This window comes from Danio rerio, chromosome 13, assembly GCF_052040795.2.
Source record: "Danio rerio strain M-AB ecotype USA chromosome 13, GRCz13ab, whole genome shotgun sequence".
Taxonomy (NCBI): domain Eukaryota; kingdom Metazoa; phylum Chordata; class Actinopteri; order Cypriniformes; family Danionidae; genus Danio; species Danio rerio.
In genome coordinates this window covers 30,241,462-30,259,603 of record NC_141033.1, presented here as the reverse complement: position 1 = coordinate 30,259,603, position 18,142 = coordinate 30,241,462, and the positions used below count along the sequence as shown (strand labels likewise).

Below are 18,142 nucleotides of genomic sequence, written 5' to 3'. Positions count from 1 at the left end.
CTGCTGTACTCCGATGTGCTGTGCATTATGGGATGTGGAGGAAAAAGATTTGTTGACAGCGCTTTACCAACAATTTTTAAACAGAGAGAGGGAGAGAAAGGTAAAAACATTACCTGATGGATCATTGGTAATATTTCCGAAAGATGACCATGTCGCAGTTTAGCTAAATTAATTCACGCCTCCTCCTGAAATGACTTGTGATGTGCCTTTGCCCGTTGCAATGCGTTAAAACATTGTTTTATTGTTTCATTGTTTCCAGCCACACCCGCGTTTCATTCTCGAAATGTAGTTTATCTAAAGTGATGTATACAAACTACATACGTACATGTAGTATTAGACCAGGGATACAATCAACCAGCGCAGTCAACTTGCGGGAGTTCCATTGACTCTTTCCCACACGTTAATTCTGACCAATCGAAAATTAGTTTAGGAAATATGTTCAACGCCTGGACAATGTAGGATATGGGTTTTGTCTGGTTTTGTCAGATGACTGCATTTTGGTTCTTTTCAACTGATTCAGACCAAAGCAATCAGTGTGGTGTGAAAAGGACCCAAAAATGGCAGAAAAATGCCACAGTGTATTATTTGTTGCCCTTGGTTCAGACCAAATGAACTGAACCACAGATGTGAAAGCACCCTTACATAAACATTTATTTATTTATTTATTTATTTATTTATTAAACATCAAAATTTGGGGGTTATAAGGAAATGTTAAATTAAATAAGACTTTAAAATTGGAAACACAATATTAGTTATTTGAATGCATTTTTTTAAATAGTTACTTTTTTCTAAGCAAGTCTTAAAAATATTGGCACAAAATTGGCTATTTGTATAAAATTTTATCGTTGTTGGTTATTTCAAATCTATAAATATGTAACTGTATGCGAAAACTTCCCTTATTTCTTTTAAAAAATTCTTCATCATCCAAATGCTCATTTAAGCTTTTCTTAGTCTTTAAAAAAATGCATAGAATTTGATAGGCTCTTTTCACAAGACTGTTAAGACACATTTCACCACTTATGCAACGTGTTTCTTATGCAGCGTATATGGGTCTGAAAGTAAATTTGATGTTATTCTCTCCTCTGGCTGCCGTCATCAGTACCATGCAATATTTTTCTGAAAGTCTTGAAAACACCATCGTGGAGTTTTATTTTTATTATTTCATCAAATAGGATTTAAAAAATATATATTTGTTGTACACAACAGCGGTCTAAGTTTACCCAACCATGACGACTTCTGCTGCTGAGAAACCCGAAAATGTGAAAAGCGTCTATAACACTTGCAACTGTAATTTTTATCAAAACTTAAAATTAGTATGCATTTTAATTTAATTTCAGTTATCACAATTCTAATTATACTTTTGATTATAATTATTATTTTGAGTGTTTAAATGAGGAGATTCATTCCGCTGTGGTGAGTAAGGGACTAAGCCAAAGCAAAAGTAATTATTGAATGAGTGTTTAAATGAATAGAAAGAAAAATATTGTTGATTGTTAGTACAGTTCTGTTTCTACATTACTATAGTACATTGGTTATCATGAGAAACAATTCTAAAGCATTTATCAACCTTAATTAACATTCATGTTATCATTAACAAACACGTGGATTTTAATAAAGCGTTTGTACTGTAAATATCTAATGTAATGTGACCAATGATTGATTTAATACTGTAAGAAACAGTATTTCTCAATGTTAGTTAATGTATTTACTAATCTTATTAACGAATGGATCTTATTGTGAAATGAATTTCATATATCTACCATTTATTGATTATTGTTATTCGTTAAACTGTGTGTTGCTATCAGTTACATTTTAAATAAATTTCAAAAATGCAGTTTGCGAATAAGTACATTTTCTAACCAGAACATGATCTGGTTCCTTTTTTTCCAGCGTCCTGTGCTGTAGGTCTGATTGTTGTCCCCTGCCTTATTAGACTACAATAAATATATTTACTGATTTTACTGTAAAACTGTCATCTGATAAGGTTTAGGTTTGAGCCGTGTGGTTTAAACCTGATCCTGGGTGTGAGAAAGCTTAGACAGGTCAGTTTGGAGTGTGTTCAGGTGCTGTTGTCAGTGTCTGGGATGGCAGTAGACATGGCGTCTGTGATGCAGTGCAGCTCAGTGTCTGCTGGTATAGCGGATGGGTGCTGCCCTGAGGTTAGATTCGCTGAAATGAGCGCATGTTGTTTCTCAGAGCCCTTTGGCTTGCGCTATTAATGAGAGTGGCAGGCTTGATAATGGAGTCGCTAGATGCCTGTAGGTTAAACATAGAAAGCTACACCTACTCAATCTGCTGGACTGGAAACAGTAGCTAAAAGCGATGAAATACACTTAATAGATCCATTGCTACGAGTAGCTAGAGTTGGTTCCCAGTGAACAGACTCAAAAAGTTGTCCCTCATATGAAAATTTCAACCCACAGTTCAAAGACATGCAGTTGCGGCTGGTAGGGGATATGCCAGAGTAATTGATGGTTCATTCCACAGTGGCGACCCTGATAAATCAAAGACTAAACTGAAGGATAGTGAGTGGGTCATTTCAGCAAATTTACCATCAATACGATGACATTGCAATCAGTTCGATCCAGTGTAGTGCCCAGCTTGGAAACTTTGCAAGTACAATTATTATGATAGCATTGTTTAATTTATTAAATGAAACATTAAAACAAATGTAGAGTCAGCAATCTTTTTTTTTAGTTGTTTTTAAGCATATTTTCCTGTATTCTAATACAGGGTGTCCGCAGGATCTTAAAGTCTTAAAAATTTCTTAAATCTCAAAATCTAAATTTTAGGCCTTAAAAAGTGCTAAATTTACTGAAATGTTGTGTTGTAGGTCTTAAATCTTTTTTTAAACAGGTCTTAACTTTTATTTGTTCATGTATTGCTACCAAATCTGGCCAACACCCATACAATCACCAATAACCATCTCAATAAAACTTTTTTTTAAAAGGTAATTTCTTTCTATTTACTATAATGATTTAATATATATTTTTTTATTACTTACAATAACATTTCTTTAAAAGCGCTTTATATATTTACTGCTGAGGACGCTGATCTGGACAGAATATTGTGCATAGATTCAGTTTATTACATTTTTAAAATGCAAAAATTTTAAGATTGTTTATGTTGGAAAAAAAGAGTATGGATACAGGTAGAGTTTGCTTGTTTTTACACAATACTTAATATATTTTACTAAGAAATATCTAAAATACTTATTTTTTATTATTAAATTATTATTGTATTATTAAATGTATAAAATTACAATAATTTTTTTGTTAGGGCATTCCATCCAGGCCATTTGAAAAATTCCTTAGCGTTTAGCCTTTTATGAGTCTAACATTTTAATCATAATTGTCTAAAAAATGTCTTTAATGTCTTAAATTTAACTTGATGAAACCTGCAGAGCCTGTAATAAATAAGCCTAGTATGATATTTAACAAATCTTATGATAAGAACATATATAAACCATACAAATTATTTAAATTATTATTTACTTTAAGCTTACAGGCATTCAAATCCAAAGGAAAAGAATAATTGAAAGCAAAATAACAGCACAGTTCTCACTACATAAATTAAATATAGATTTAATAAAGAATTCTTTAGTCTTTTTTAGGACTAACATTAAACACAGAAGCTTGTAAATTAAGATGAGGTAACTTTAAGACATGATTCACTGATATAATATAATGAAAATTTTAAACTTTAATAAAGCCTTATGCCAGCCTGAAATTAACAATAAATATGTGTGAACTGCGATTGAAATCTAATATGAATGCAATAAATTCAATTAGAAACAGTAATGTGCTGTAGGCTGGTGTTTTTAAACACTCGTTTACATGGAAGTTGAAAAAAGGCAACAGTGTGCTCATCATCCAGTGGATCAGCAGTATCCCTATTTTGTTTTGTGCAGTGTGACTCTTTCTCTGGTTTCTTCACTGTGTCAAACAACTGATGAAGAATTCATGGGTGAATTGTATTGTGAACATGAAAATCATCTAATGATTATGAATTCTGATCTAAATTATGAGCATTACAAAAAATCACTGCCGTATGAGTGTGTCACATATTAGTCACATTAGTGTTTTAACACAGTTGTGTTAAGCAAATTGTCATGTTATAGTTTTTAGTGATCCATGATGTAGCTTTCCTTCCGCTACAATTTCTGGAGTGTAAATATCAGTCCAAAAAGCTGCACCTCTCAGGTTTGCTCTGTGGGTGGCAACACACCTGCAAAATGTACATCACACTTGTAAGATCCAGTGAAGAAATGGTGCTTAGAAAAGTATTTCTGCCTTTCAAGATATGTTGTAACTGTATTCCGACATATTTAGCTAATTCCAGTGCAGTTATTTGTGCTTATTATTCCATTATGCATCTGAATGGTTTCTTGTTTTTACTTCTGATTGTCATTTCATACTTCTCTCTTGTTCTTCTCCCCCACCCACCATCTCTCTCTCTCTCTCTCTCTCTCTCTCTCTCTCTCTCTGTCACTGTGCTGGTCCTGTGATGCTGGAGAAGAAGGAGGACAAAGTGGTTAGCATTTTCTATTCTCTTTATGTGACTGTTCAGTGTAAAAGTGTTCGTTCCTTCACTTTTCTTACTCACACACACAAACACACTTATTCTTCAGTGTCTAATCTTCTGTTCTGTGCTGTGATCATCCAGTGTACTTCTGTGTTTGTCAGCTTTAGGTGGCGTGAACGTCTTTATTATTTTCTGTCTTATACTGTATGTTGTCCACATAACGCTTTTTCACAAACAAGATTTGAGCTTATGTATATTGCATATTATTGCTGGTCTGCTGCCATTAATGGGTGATTATTTGGCTTACACATTGAAAATATAAGGTCAGGTCACTAACCTCAGTAGCAGTCGATTTGTGGCAAATAGAGTGTGAATGTACTACATAATGTGTAGGACTGTGTTTTACATGAGCTTTTGTGCACATACACATACAGTACATGCACACATATGCAGCACAACTAATGGCAAAAAGTCCCACTCTTAACATCAAACAGTGTCAGAGCAAAGATCAAGGCCCCATAGTGCAATGTGAAAGTGTAAATGAATAAAAAAACACTCATTTATCCACTTCAAGGCTCACTGACCTCATCCTACATTTTTGTAAAATGCGTTGCACTGAGTATGTTTCGTTGCATGTTTCAGATGTCAAATCCACTTGAGAGGGCTGTCTACATTTATTTTTGCAAATATTTTGCTTAGGATATTCATTCATTACCTTTTTGGCTTAGTCCCTTTATTAATATGGGATCACCACAGCGGAATGAACCGCCAACTTATCCAGCATATGTTTTACACAGCGAATGCCCTTCCAGCTGCAACCCATCACTGGGAAACATCCGTACACACTCATTCACTCACATACACTACGGCCAATTTACAGTAGCTTACCCAATTCACCTGTACCGCATGTTTTTGAACTTGTGGGGTAAACCGGAGCACCCAGTGGAAACCCACGCAAAAACAGGGAGAACATGCTCCATTCAGAAATGCCAACTGACTCAGCTGAGGCTTGAACCAGCGACCTTCTTGCTGTGAGGCGATCATGCTACCCACTGCACAACTGCAACGACCTACTTAGGATATATATATTGTGTTACACGTTTTATATAACTTTTTAAGGTGTCTTAAACCTTTAATGGATAGAATAGTGTAGAGAATTTACAAGAAATCATAAGGAGCAGAGAGAGGGGAAGGATCGACAAGAAATCAAGCTCAGGTCACCATGACCACCTTTTTTTAATTAAAAAAATTGCAAAAACATTTTTATTCATTAAAAGACATTACAACACAATTAAAAAAAAAACACAAAACATTAAAATCTTGTCAATTTCCAGTTCATTTCTTTAAAAAATTCGACATGCTTTGGTCATTAAAATCATATAAAGTTCTTCTAGCATGTTCTCATTTTTAAAATCCACAATTTTTCCACATATCCTTCTGTTTTCATTCTGAAAACTTTCCATATATTCATCACTATTTTATCTTTTTTTCGCCACAATTCTCCTTTCCCGCATAGCATTATACATAGGTTTACAATTTCCTTTTTTTTTCTTAACCCATCCAAGCATCACCACTCTGTTTCATTCTGTTTTTTTTTTTCTCCTCTCAATCTCCAATCAAACTCTTAATTAAAATTTTAATGTCCTTTAAAAAGGTGTGAGCAGCTTGGTGCTATATATGTTGATACAAACACATACATACATGCTGCTTAGGTATTATTGTAGCCCAGCTTGTACAGTTTACATTGTCATTAAACTTTAGCCATGAATAAGTTTTTAAGATACTGAAAACAACACAAATGTCAGTGCATGTCAAAAGTTCTCCATGGCCCCAAAACACCCTTAGACCCCTGGGGGTTAACCATTGGCTATTGGCACCAACACATTTTGTTAGATGTTTGCTATTACATGCAGTGCTTGACATACAGATCACCTAGCAAACCACTGACCTAAACCCTTCCCAAAACTCAAGCAATGCTTTCAATGCAGTTGTAAGGCCATGTCCACACATACACAGATATTTTTATAAACAGAGTCTTCCACACTTTTGTTAAAAAAAATCTCTGTCTTAAGGGCACACTGAACCAACAGGCAGATATAATGAGACTTTTATGCAGGGTTCACAAGTCAATGCAGTGAGAAAAGATGTGGGTTACCATCCTGCCGTATGAACAATGTGGAATATGCTACGTTTTTGCCGTAAATCTGTAGAAATTACTTCATTTTGACTTCCATGTTTGATGTGACCCAAGCTATGTTGGCCAATCAGAAAGCACATAAATCATCAAAAAAAACAGTGTGCACGCTGACATCATGAGGCAAAAACCCCGGTTTCAGTGTACCCAAAGTTTCAAAAAATCTTCATCTTCACCTTGGCCAGAATTTTCAGAAGTTTTGGTTTTAGTCACCCGATACTCAGTTTTCATGTTGAGAAACAGTGAATCACGTAGCAAAAAAGTGTGGTTATGAAAATATCCATGTTCATGTGGACAGGGCCTATTAGGAAAAGTACACTTGGCTCATATGGTTTTATCTTGATTTTAGATTGCTTTTGTCTCTTGTGGAACCTTGCATCACCAGCCTCAAACTCAAACATCATACTGCCCCTATAGCATTCATTTAACCTAGAAACTGCAGTCAAATGTATGTTCGAATAGTTTTTTGCAGCTAATAATGTAGACGCAAGCGCTAATTTCCAAATTCCAATGAGCCTGTATTGCATCTATCACAAACTGTTATCCTTGGATTGTATTTCATAGGATTTATAATGAACATTTAATATGAGAAGTTACAGCAAAGCCATTTAAAATGTTTTTATTTTTAATTCAATAAAAATTCTGACAATTTACACAAAATATTAAGAAGAAGTCTTTTTTTATTTATTGAAAAATTCCTATATTTAACTTCTATTGTTTTTGTAGATTTGATTTGATCACTCCTCTTTAATAGTTACACCGGAAAACTGCAACTACCTATTTAGGTATTCTGGTTAATATATTATAAGTTTTCTGTCACAAACATTTGCTGAGAGCCAGAGACTTTTATTTCTGTTCTGTTGATGTACTTTCAACTGAAATGTATTGTTAAGTAGGCCCAGGGCTTTCTTTTTGCACATCATGTAGCAAACTAACAGTAAAAGGGACGTGGTCAAGGATATTGTGGCTGAAGTTGTCAAACTATTGTCTGCAGAAAAGCACCGCCAATTTACAGTTTTTCTCAGTCGCTTTGCTGCATTTCTCACAACACAATTTATATTTGCACAACAGTTAATGCATTTCTCAAAACAATTACACAATTTGTGCACATCCTAGTAGCAGTTTCTCATTCCTTCCAACAAATTGAAGATGCTTTTGGACAAGCATCAATTGTTTTCATACAACTCTCTGCTATTTATAACATTATCATGTCATGTCAGTCAAAATTAACTAAACTTGTGAATGCTGAATAGTCATCCCATATAAAACTAATAGTCCTAATTTCATTACTTGAGTCATTACATACAAAAATGTTGAACTAGCTGTCAAAATCTGTCTAGCTAATTTTATTTTAAAAAAATGTAAATCTTTATTTTCCTGAAAATGTCTTAAAAATTAAACAGTTTCATGAATGATTTACAGACCTGTGTATGTTGTAGATTCAGTTCCAATATGTTCTGCAATATAGTTTACAGTTGTGCACTGCTCTACCCAAAGGAAGTTTATGTTTGTTGTAAATAAGGGTTTATTTATTCTTTTGCACAATGCTGTGAATAAATTAGAATTGCAACGGTCAAAGGCAGTAAACGTAAAAAACACATATTCGGTGTCTTGTACTCAAATACCTCACTAAATGCAGTGATGTCTAACTTTACTGTAGTATTCAAATAGCTGTGCTAATAGTATATAGCACTGTCTTGAGCCTTTTCAGGAAGTTTCACCAAAATCTGACTTTTTGCATTGAAAAAATGTCCAGAGTAAACTGTCATAATGAAAACATGACTTATCCATTTGACAATATTGTTCATAAACAATAGTGTCAGGACTTTTTATTTTGATAATACTGACACTTTCATTGACAAGAATACTTGCTTTTGAGGAATGAACTATCCATTTTGAGCATGTGACACGCTTTTGCAGGTTATCAACTAGGTTTTGCAGTTTGTATTAATTGTTTTGAGAAATGCATTAACTGTTGTGCAGAAATGCACTGGTGTTGTGAGAAACGCACCAAAGCGACTGAGAAAAACTGTAAATGTAGAAGCAAGTGGTCAGACCTTTATTGAAGATTAACAAAACAAAACAAAACAAAATTTCAATGGATTAACTTGCACAGATTAATTGTTCATCTAAATAATAACAATGTACACAGCAAAACATACATTAAACATTTTAATTTCACAAATACTTTAAGTTAAACCAAACATTCATTTTGTCAGCTTTAGTGTCTGTGTATACAGTGGCACAATATTATTGGTGGCACTAAGATTTTCAGAAATAAAATGGTAAAGTGACTCTCAGAGCAGCTCTGCAGATGCTCTTTTATTAAGAGAGATGGCAGATGTTGAACACACCAGCATCACACATCAGTCACTCACACAGACACTTGTTTACGACACATTGTATACCGATCTACACGTCTTTTGATTTAATTATATACAATTCTGCAACATTTAACGCTACAGTAAATTCAGTTTTTTTCTGAATAGATTTTTTTTTCTGTCCCTTTTATTGTGTGTATATATATATATATATATATATATATATATATATATAGAGAGAGAGAGAGAGAGAGAGTGAGAGTAAATTGTTATATTATGAAAGATTATATTTGTATGTATTTTAGGTAATAAGGGCTAAATTACCATATGCAGTGATGTGAGAGAGTGTTAAATAAATATATGTCCTGCTTGACCTGCTGTACAGTTGCATATTCTGTACGCTCACTGTGCTTTTTGTCCGTGGCACTGCATTGGTTAATCAGAACTTCAGTGCTGCACAAAGATCCCTGTAAATGCAATCCAGAGCTCATTATCCCAATGATTATCAGGCCTCTTGGTAATATCTGTGTTTTCTTCTTTAGCCAAGCGTTTCTTTCTGAGTGCTGCTGTTTTGAAGTGAGTTTCTTTTTCCCTAGGCAGTGCACTTGTCTCTGTCTGTTGTTCACTCATTCTTTCTTTCTTTTCCAAGGATCCATTTTAAACTGTGGTCAGTCAGGCTGGGATTTGTTGCCTTGTGTGTTATGTGTGTGTGTGTGTGTGTGTGTGTGTGTGTGTGTGTGTGTGTGTGTGTGTGTTTGTGTGTGTGTGTGTGTGTGTGTATGTGTGAGAGAGTGTGTGTGTTTTTAACAGCACAACTTGAGTGGAAAGCACCAGCGATGTGTAATTTCATGCCCACCTCCTCAAAGTGACACCATGAAATGAATAGTATTGATCATTCTGCTCTTCCTTTGCATCTGGTTTGTTATGTTTTGCTGACCCATTTAAAATTTAGCATCGCTGGGATTCTGTAGTTTTTTATTATTTTAATTAGTTTTTTATTATTATTCAAATTGTATTTTTTAGGTTTGGGTTTTAAAAATGTGTTTATTGCCTGTTTTTGAAATTGAGTATATTAAGTATATTGATTTGAATGAATATCAAATATTCCTTTCGGTTATTTAAAGGTTCAGTAGGTGATTGTCTTCAGTAACATTTGTTGTTGTGCTGGTTGAAAGTCTCTTCACATTCAAATATTACAGTTTTTCTCAGTGGCTTTGGTGCATTTCTCACTACACTATTTATATTTGCACAACAGTTAATGCATTTCTCAAAACAATTAGTCATTTGTGCACATCCTAGTAGCAGTTTCTCATTCTTTTCAACAAATTGTGAATGCTTTTGGACAAGCATCAATTGTTTTCATACAACTCTCTGCTATTTATAACATTATCATTTGCTTTTGTCATGTCAGTCAAAATGAACTAAACTTGTAAATGCTGAATAGTCATTCTATATAAAACTAATAGTCCTCATTTCATTACTTGAGTCATTACATACAAAAATGTTGAACTAGTTGTCAAAATCTGTCAAACAAATTTTATAAAACAAATTTAAATCTTTATTTTCCTGCAAATGTCTTAAAAATTGAACAATTTGATGAATGATATACAGACCTGTGTATGTTGTAGGCTCAAATATGTACTGCAATATTGTGTACAGTTGTGCACAGCTCTACCTAAAGGGAGTTTATGTTTGTTTTAAATAAGGGTGTATTTATTATTTTGCACAATGCTGTGAGTAAATTAGGATTGCAAAGATTAAATGCAGTAAAAATGTGAAACATACATATTTAGTGTCTTGTACTCAGATAATTCACTCAGTGCAGTGATCTCACTTTACTGTGGTTTTCAAATGGCTGTGCAAATAGTCTATACTGCTGTCTTGAGCATTTTCAGGAAGTGTTACCAAAATCTGACTTTTTTTGCATTGAAAAAATGTCCAGAGTGAACTGTCATAATGAAAACATGACTAAGCCATTTGACTATCTTGTTCATAAACAATGGTGTCAGGACTTTTCATTTTAATGACACTGACACTTTGATTGAAATGAATACTTGCTTTTGAGGAATGAACTATCCATTTTGAGCATGTGACGCGCTTTTGCAGGTTATCAGCTAGGTTTTGCAGTTTGCACTAACTGTTTTGAGAAATGCATTAAAGAGCCCATATTATGGGTTTTTGAAAATTCCCCTCCATGTAGTGTGTAACACAGCTCTAAGTGAAGTGAAGTATCCAGCTAAGGCTTAAATCTGTAAGAATACAGTGTTTAAAACGGTTGATTCATCTATAAAAGAGTCGACTCATAGTGCTTCAAACGAGTCGCCTTGATACCGACTCATTAGGTGTTTCGCCATGACGTACGAACGAAACCAAGTTATTCACGTGCACGTGCAAACCCGGGAGATTTCAAACCTGAGGCCCCGCCCTCTGACGCAGAAACCCAGACACACACACACACCCACAAACACACGCACACCCACAAACACACGCACACAAACATGCCGGTCGATTGAAGTCACATTGCAGATGGATATATTGAGTCTCTACCCAAAGATGAAACCTCAGCATTATAACCAAGCAGTTGGAAACTTCTGGAAGCTACATGCTACAAAGAATACTTCATCTGAGTTTGTTAAAGGAAGGATCAGTAAAGAGTAACTGATGGACATGTCAGGATGGGTTTCTTCCATTTCTCAAGTGTAAGTACATGCAGTTAAAGTTGTTGCCTCGTTTACTCTAGCTTGCAAATGTATTTAGTTGTGATTTGTTACTTGTAACCGCGTGTACTGTATCGGGTTAACTGGCTATATTCTCTTATCGCGTGCAAAGTCACGTTAAAAACGCGACGCGTGCTGTTTGTTTATGGAGCTCCGTGCTAGAGTTCTGCTCCCGCGATTTATTCGGAAATTTATTCCCGCGCCGCAGAAATCTGGCGCGGGGACAGCCGCGGGAATAAATTTCCGAATAAATCGCGGGAGCGGTCGGTAACGGGTTTAATTTGGGACGGGAGCGGGCTGTCTAGCAATATCACGGATATTGCTATGCGAATTTGAAAGAGAGAGTCTGCGTGGTGCTTGTGTGTGTGTTAGTGCGCACGCGCGCGTATGAGAGAGAGCGAGAGAGAGAGAGAGAGAGAGAGCGAACGAACGAACGAACGAGCTTTGTGTGCTTTGTGCTGTGTGTGTGTGTGTTTATACAGACAGCTTGGCTGTCTGGACTGTATACTGGGTGATTTTTGGTTGTGTTCTCCGCTCTAGCGGCACCGGGCGCGGCGGGCAGAAAACGGAGCGGGTTCTCAGGCTAAAACCTGGCGGGTGCGGGCGGAAGCGGGAGCGTTGTCATCCGGAGGTGTGTGTGTGTGGTATGGCGAGTACACGACTGTCTCCTTCGTTCGGTTATCCGTGGCACTATCCACTCGCCATAGTGTGGCAGCTAAAATCCACGTCTACACTATCGAGCGTGTATGAACTGTGATTACTTTTTAAATTGCTGATTAGCTATTGGCCATTTCCCTCTCTGACTGAAGGCAGTCGACCAATCGCGACAGACTGTCATCGGTCCAATCAGCGCAGATTAGCTCCGCGCTAAGGAGGGGTTTGGGAACAAATGAATCACTGGACGATTCATACAGGAGTCGCTGGGATAATTAGGTAAAAATAAATGCAGATTATAAGACCATGAAAGTGTTTTTTGACCTTGCATGCATATTAGACTGTTGTTGGAGACCCTTACAACCAGGATATGACCCTATTTCATGTATAATATGGGCTCTTTAACTGTTGTGCAAATGTACATAGTGTAGTGAGAAATGCACCAAAACGAATGAGAAAAACTGTAATGATTAAAGTAAATGATCTAAATGTGTTTATATGTATTTTTATATTTTGGGTAAGGCATAAGACTAAAAAATGTTCATCCAATTAAATAGAGTCGGGTCGACATCTCTCATAATTACGAAAAGTAGCCCAAACTGTCTGTCAGCAATTGCAAATTTGAACAACTGTGCAGTCGTTTGTACGCAGCTCTGCCGACTGCTGTTTGTGCATAGATTTACTGCGCGTTCATGAGAGACATAAAGAAAGAAAGAGAAAGAGCACAAGCGTGCACGCGCGCGATCAGTAAAAACATGCTGAATCAAAACTTTTTAATAACCTCAATTAATATTTGTGTTTCCTTTGGACGCTGGAGAAAGGACGACACCATGGCTGAAGGATTTCACTTAGACAGGCAGTGTTTTGTTTGAAAACTATTTTAGCTTCACACAAAGCTGATGTAACGTTAGATGTTGTTGTTACAAATGGGTTATATCTTCACAGAAGTGTTGTTCAGCCACTAAAATCTTATGGTGAAAAACCTAAAAGACTATTTTTAGTTTCATAAGGGACCTTTTACAGCATCAATAAGGTAAATTATAATTAGTTTAACAACAAAACACAAGTAGGTACCGCTATTCCGCCTAGTCTCTCCCTAAATTGTTTACCATACAACTATAAATATTCGCTCTGAAATAGCATGTCAGTTTGGCTTAGTAATGAGTGTAATTCCTGCATGCCGGACAGGCAATAGTCACCTTTAACACATGAGAGAAGGTTATTTTGCTGTCATCTTTAAGGTGTGCGTGCTCCTGTTTCAAGAAGCGTGGCTCTGGACGGCAGGGGAGGGACTGTGATTAAGAGATTTATGCTAAGCTGTTAGCATTGTGGAAGATCACCTACTGCACCTTTAAGTACATTGGTTTAAAGGTGCAGCTTGTATGTTTGACACCCAATGGTTGAACTAGGTATTGCACTCCGAGATCAAAACAAACGCAAACACACATTGCCAGTTTGAGGACAGGAGCGAGTGATTTAAACTGTGTTCTAAATAAAAGCAACGGCACCCGATAGAAGAAATATTTTCTATATTTTAAAAAATGATATTTTAGAAACGGCATCTATTTTTCACAGTTGAACAACAGAAAACTATGGCAATGATCACCTCAGGTAAATTTATGTGCTTTATTCAGTGTGTAACGACGGGGAGTGACACCAACAACAGAAGTTTGGATCCACGTGCAGGTTTATTAGAATTGTCAGGCAAGCAGTGGTCAATACCGGCAAACAGATGTATGAGGGCAATCCAGAGTCGAAGTCAAAACAACAGGCAGTTGGTCAGAGGCAGGTAGCAAACAGCATTATATAAATAAACACGGCAAAGACAGACAAAGGAAACGCGTTGTAATGTCACTGTGACAGATAACAAGACTCGGCAACCTGAATGAGTGTGTGTGCTGCTTAAATACTGTGTGTAATCAGTCTTGAAGCAGGATCAGCTGTGGGATTCTAATCAGTGGAGACTTGAAGCAGGTGTGTGTGTGTGGCATGACTGAATATGTAGTTTATCAGCAGATTTGTAGTCCTAAGTGTGTGCGTGTGTGTGTGTTTACCAGCGATATCTGGGGTCCGTTCTTCGTACGTGGATTACTCAATTAGCTGGATTTGGATGTTGACGATTTGACACGATCCAGGATCGTTTCGTTCTTCAAAGCTGATCCGAGAGTTGTTGTCATAGCAACAGTTCTGCTAGGTCAAACCTGATCGGGAGCAGGTTCAAATCATATAAACAGGATTAGATCGGCTCAGTTCAAGCAAAGATAATACAGAAAGTATGTACCGAATTCTGATATTTTCTTACAGTAGTAGTTATATACACTTGGGAAAATGGTACATATTTTTTAAACTATATATATAAAGTTATAGTCATTAATAAAATAAATTAAGTTATACATATTAATTAAACATGCAATCTGCACCCTCGAAATGAAAGTACAACTGCCACCTGGTGGTGCAAAGAAAAAACTTATTGATATGAACTTTTTAGATCGCTTTAGTACAAATTGTGTATAATAAAAATGCACAATATGTGACTTTTTAAAGCAATAATACATTTATGCAGTCATAAACTTGAAAGTTAATATGCTGGTGATTTGATGCTTCACAAAAGTTGCAGCTGCCTTTACCAATATGAAAATACTTTTGTAAACAACCAGTTATTCTTTACGCCGATTAAAAAAACGGCTACTATAATAAAGAAAATATTTTCTAAATGTGGAAATACATTGATTTGCATTGAAATACATGATGAATACACTTGACACATGAAAGTGGAAATTGCAGCTCACAACAAATGTGGAAGGTTATTGCGTGTCATATTTAACAAGCCGTTTACTGCTAATTTGATGTCGTTTTGCTCACATGGATAATTGAATATTAATCAGATGATGTCATTACGCTGCTGTGCCGTCAGCCAATCGTTGCATTGCTGTTCATGATTTCGAGGATCGATAGATCTGTCCTTCAGCGATCTCAAATCAGTTTATCCAGACATTCTAATCTGATTCGCAAACTCGTTTGAAGAACCAAATTAGCGAGAGATCAGTTATCAAGATTAAAAGATCCAGGATCTGCCAAATCATCTTAGATCATTTAAGCGAGGTACGAAGAACGGACCCCTGGTGGTTGTTCGCTGGTAAACATGACACAGTGTTAAATGCTAAAAATGTGAGTTTGAATGCCATTTTACATACTTGTTATTGCCATACTACTGAAACCAGCGGCAGATAGTTTACCTCAGATCTTGAACATAAAATAAACTGTGTGAAATTGAACTTAAGAACTAAACAAATATGAGTGATTCAGCATGTTCATTTAATAATGTTAAAGAAGGTTAATATTTAATAAATAGGTTTTAAACCTCACTATTTCATGAGTGAGTGCATATTCTTTGCTTCTGATTTTCTGTATTTAAATTTCTGTCGTGTTTCATCTGGTGTAAACAGCCAGATTGCTTATCACTGCAAATCTCATCATGTAGCTTGTTTTTAGGGTATTTGCTTACAGTGTAACCTGCTCACTTAATGTTTATGTTTGTAATATATATTTGCTAATAATAACCTCATGTGCAACTCTGAATCTGCTTCTCATTTCAGAGTCTGCTACTGTCTAGCAGTGGTCTCATTTCAGTCACGGACGCATGCCTTGAGAGCCTTTCTGAATGAATGGATAAAATATGCGTTTTTCCAACAAGGCAATCTGGGATGCTGAAATAAAATTGGCTAAACTGGCATTGGGCAGGTTAAAATGATCAAAACAAAGACAGCTTTCTGGCATGGAAAATACATTTTCAAAGCAGAATATCTGATAAACAAGTATTCTCACTTGGCATGTTTCTTAAATGACTGCAAACATGTTATGGTGTTTTTATACTTTAGAAGAGTTAAAATCTTACACACAGCACCTATTTTATTAAATATAACTAAATAATTTTATGTCAAGTAAAATGAATTATGTTGATATTCTGTGTGTGTGTGTGACCCCCTATAATAACAATGCCAGTGACTCTCGACCCCCAATATTCTTAAGGTGGTTATAAATATAAAAATACTAATAGGCTCAAGTCTTTTCATCATTTAACTTAGGAGAACACCACTCAGAGATCATCCTCCATGTTCAGTAATGGTCTGTATTTATTTTTAATTACGTGAGTTTTGTAAAGGTGTCGGAAAGTTTAAATTATTAGATTTTGCAATTAAAAAAAATGTTTTCTCCATTAAACAGCATTTGTGAAATATAAGTGTAAAAAGGTTATTTTCTTTTCAGCAAAGCAAAGAATATTCCCTTTAACAATTTATAGATTTAAAAAAGTACATAGATTTTTGTTTTGTTGTAGTAAAATATAATGCTAGGACTGGCTGCACGGTGGCACAGTGGGTAGGATGTTTGCCTCACAGCAAGAAAGTCGCTGTAGAGTTTGCATGTTTTCTCCGGGTGCCCCACAGTCCAAAGACATGTGGTAAAGGTGAGTTTGTAGACTAAATTGTCCATAGTTTATATGTGTGAATGAGTGTGTTTGGATGTTTCCCAGTGATGGGTTGTAGCTGGAAGGGTATACGCTGTGTAAAAGATATGCTGGATAAGTTGGCGGTTCATTCCGCTGTGGCAACGCTAGATTAATAAAGGAACCAAAGAAACCAAAACAAAATGAACGAATGAATGATTGACAGCAATTTTTTTATACTGTGTTTTGTCTGGTGTCACATACAGTAGGACTTTATGCAGTGAAAATATGACACACATATCCAACTTGCTCGTGCAGCTTTGAGATCAGGTCAACAGGAACAAGTGATGTAACAACGAAATGCACATGCACAGAAATGTCTACCTGTACCGGAAGAGACATTGTATTCATAGACCTTATCAATTTGTTTAATTCAGAGAAGGGCTGATGTTTGTAGAGGGAGCCGAATTGAAATTATCACCATATCGATCCACAGATGGCTTGTCAAGCACGAGATGTATGTCTCTGTGACGAAAGAGTGAAAGTTGGTTTTGTAGCATCAGCAGGGAGATGAAATAGATTATTTACACTATTGATCCGGTATTTAACAATCCCAATGGTCTTTGTTCGAGGGACGGGTGAAGAAGTGTTTTGCGAGTGGGCCGGTGGGTGAGAGTCTCCAGGCGCTGATGTACTGGCTAATTAGACCAAATGGACAGTAATGTCTTTTGTGGCAGTCCTTCATCCTTATCCGGGATTTATAACTTGCTGAATTATGGGTCTAGCTCTGCTTGTTGCCGCCCCAATTCATCATGCTGTCGGAGGTGGAAGCATGAACTGCGTTCTCCCACTCGCAGAACTCAAGCTCTCCATTTATCCAGCCCTGTTTGCGTGGACTTGACACCAGTGGACAACCCTGCCTGTCCACATCTTGCCCAGTGATGGAAATGAAATGATATTAAACAGATGGAGGAAAAGGTGGAGTCTGGTGATGAATGACTGGCCTGCGGGTGCTAATCAAACACAGTCAACTGGAGAGAGATTTCTTGAGGCGTTGTTTTAAATTGTGAAGATGCGTGAAGATGCTTTAAAGTTGTTAAGCATTTACAGAATATAAAGGATATTAAACCTTGTTACTTATTATGCCTTAAATGTGTGTAGATTATGTCAAAAGAAGCTTAACATAAATGAAGTTCTGGTAAATTGACACTACCTCAGTTGAGTTGTCACTGCTAAAGTGTCCTTTTCTACTATTGTCTTTTGCTGCTCTCCTACAATAGGTTTGCAT

The 18,142-nt window shown here is 36.2% G+C and overlaps 1 protein-coding gene across 49 annotated transcripts in view; it reads left to right on the top strand.

Annotated features, from left to right (window-relative positions):
• rims1a (regulating synaptic membrane exocytosis 1a) overlaps positions 1 to 18,142 on the top strand; it is a 132,226-nt gene that overhangs the window by 46,462 nt on the left and 67,622 nt on the right. For 29 of the 49 annotated variants that reach the window (XR_015505999.1, XR_015505998.1, XR_015505996.1 and 26 more), the window contains exon 4: positions 4,519 to 4,533. The exons of 15 other annotated variants lie outside the window; for them this stretch is intronic. Coding sequence is in view for 20 of the 34 variants with exons in the window: in XM_087279440.1 (XP_087135566.1) it covers positions 4,519 to 4,533 (15 nt within the window). In the remaining 14 variants the exon portion in view is untranslated. Of the gene's footprint in view, positions 1 to 20; positions 101 to 4,518; positions 4,534 to 18,142 lie in introns of those variants that run through there. 5 more of the 49 variants (XR_015506002.1, XR_015506001.1, XM_087279435.1 and 2 more) reach the window with 1 other exon arrangement.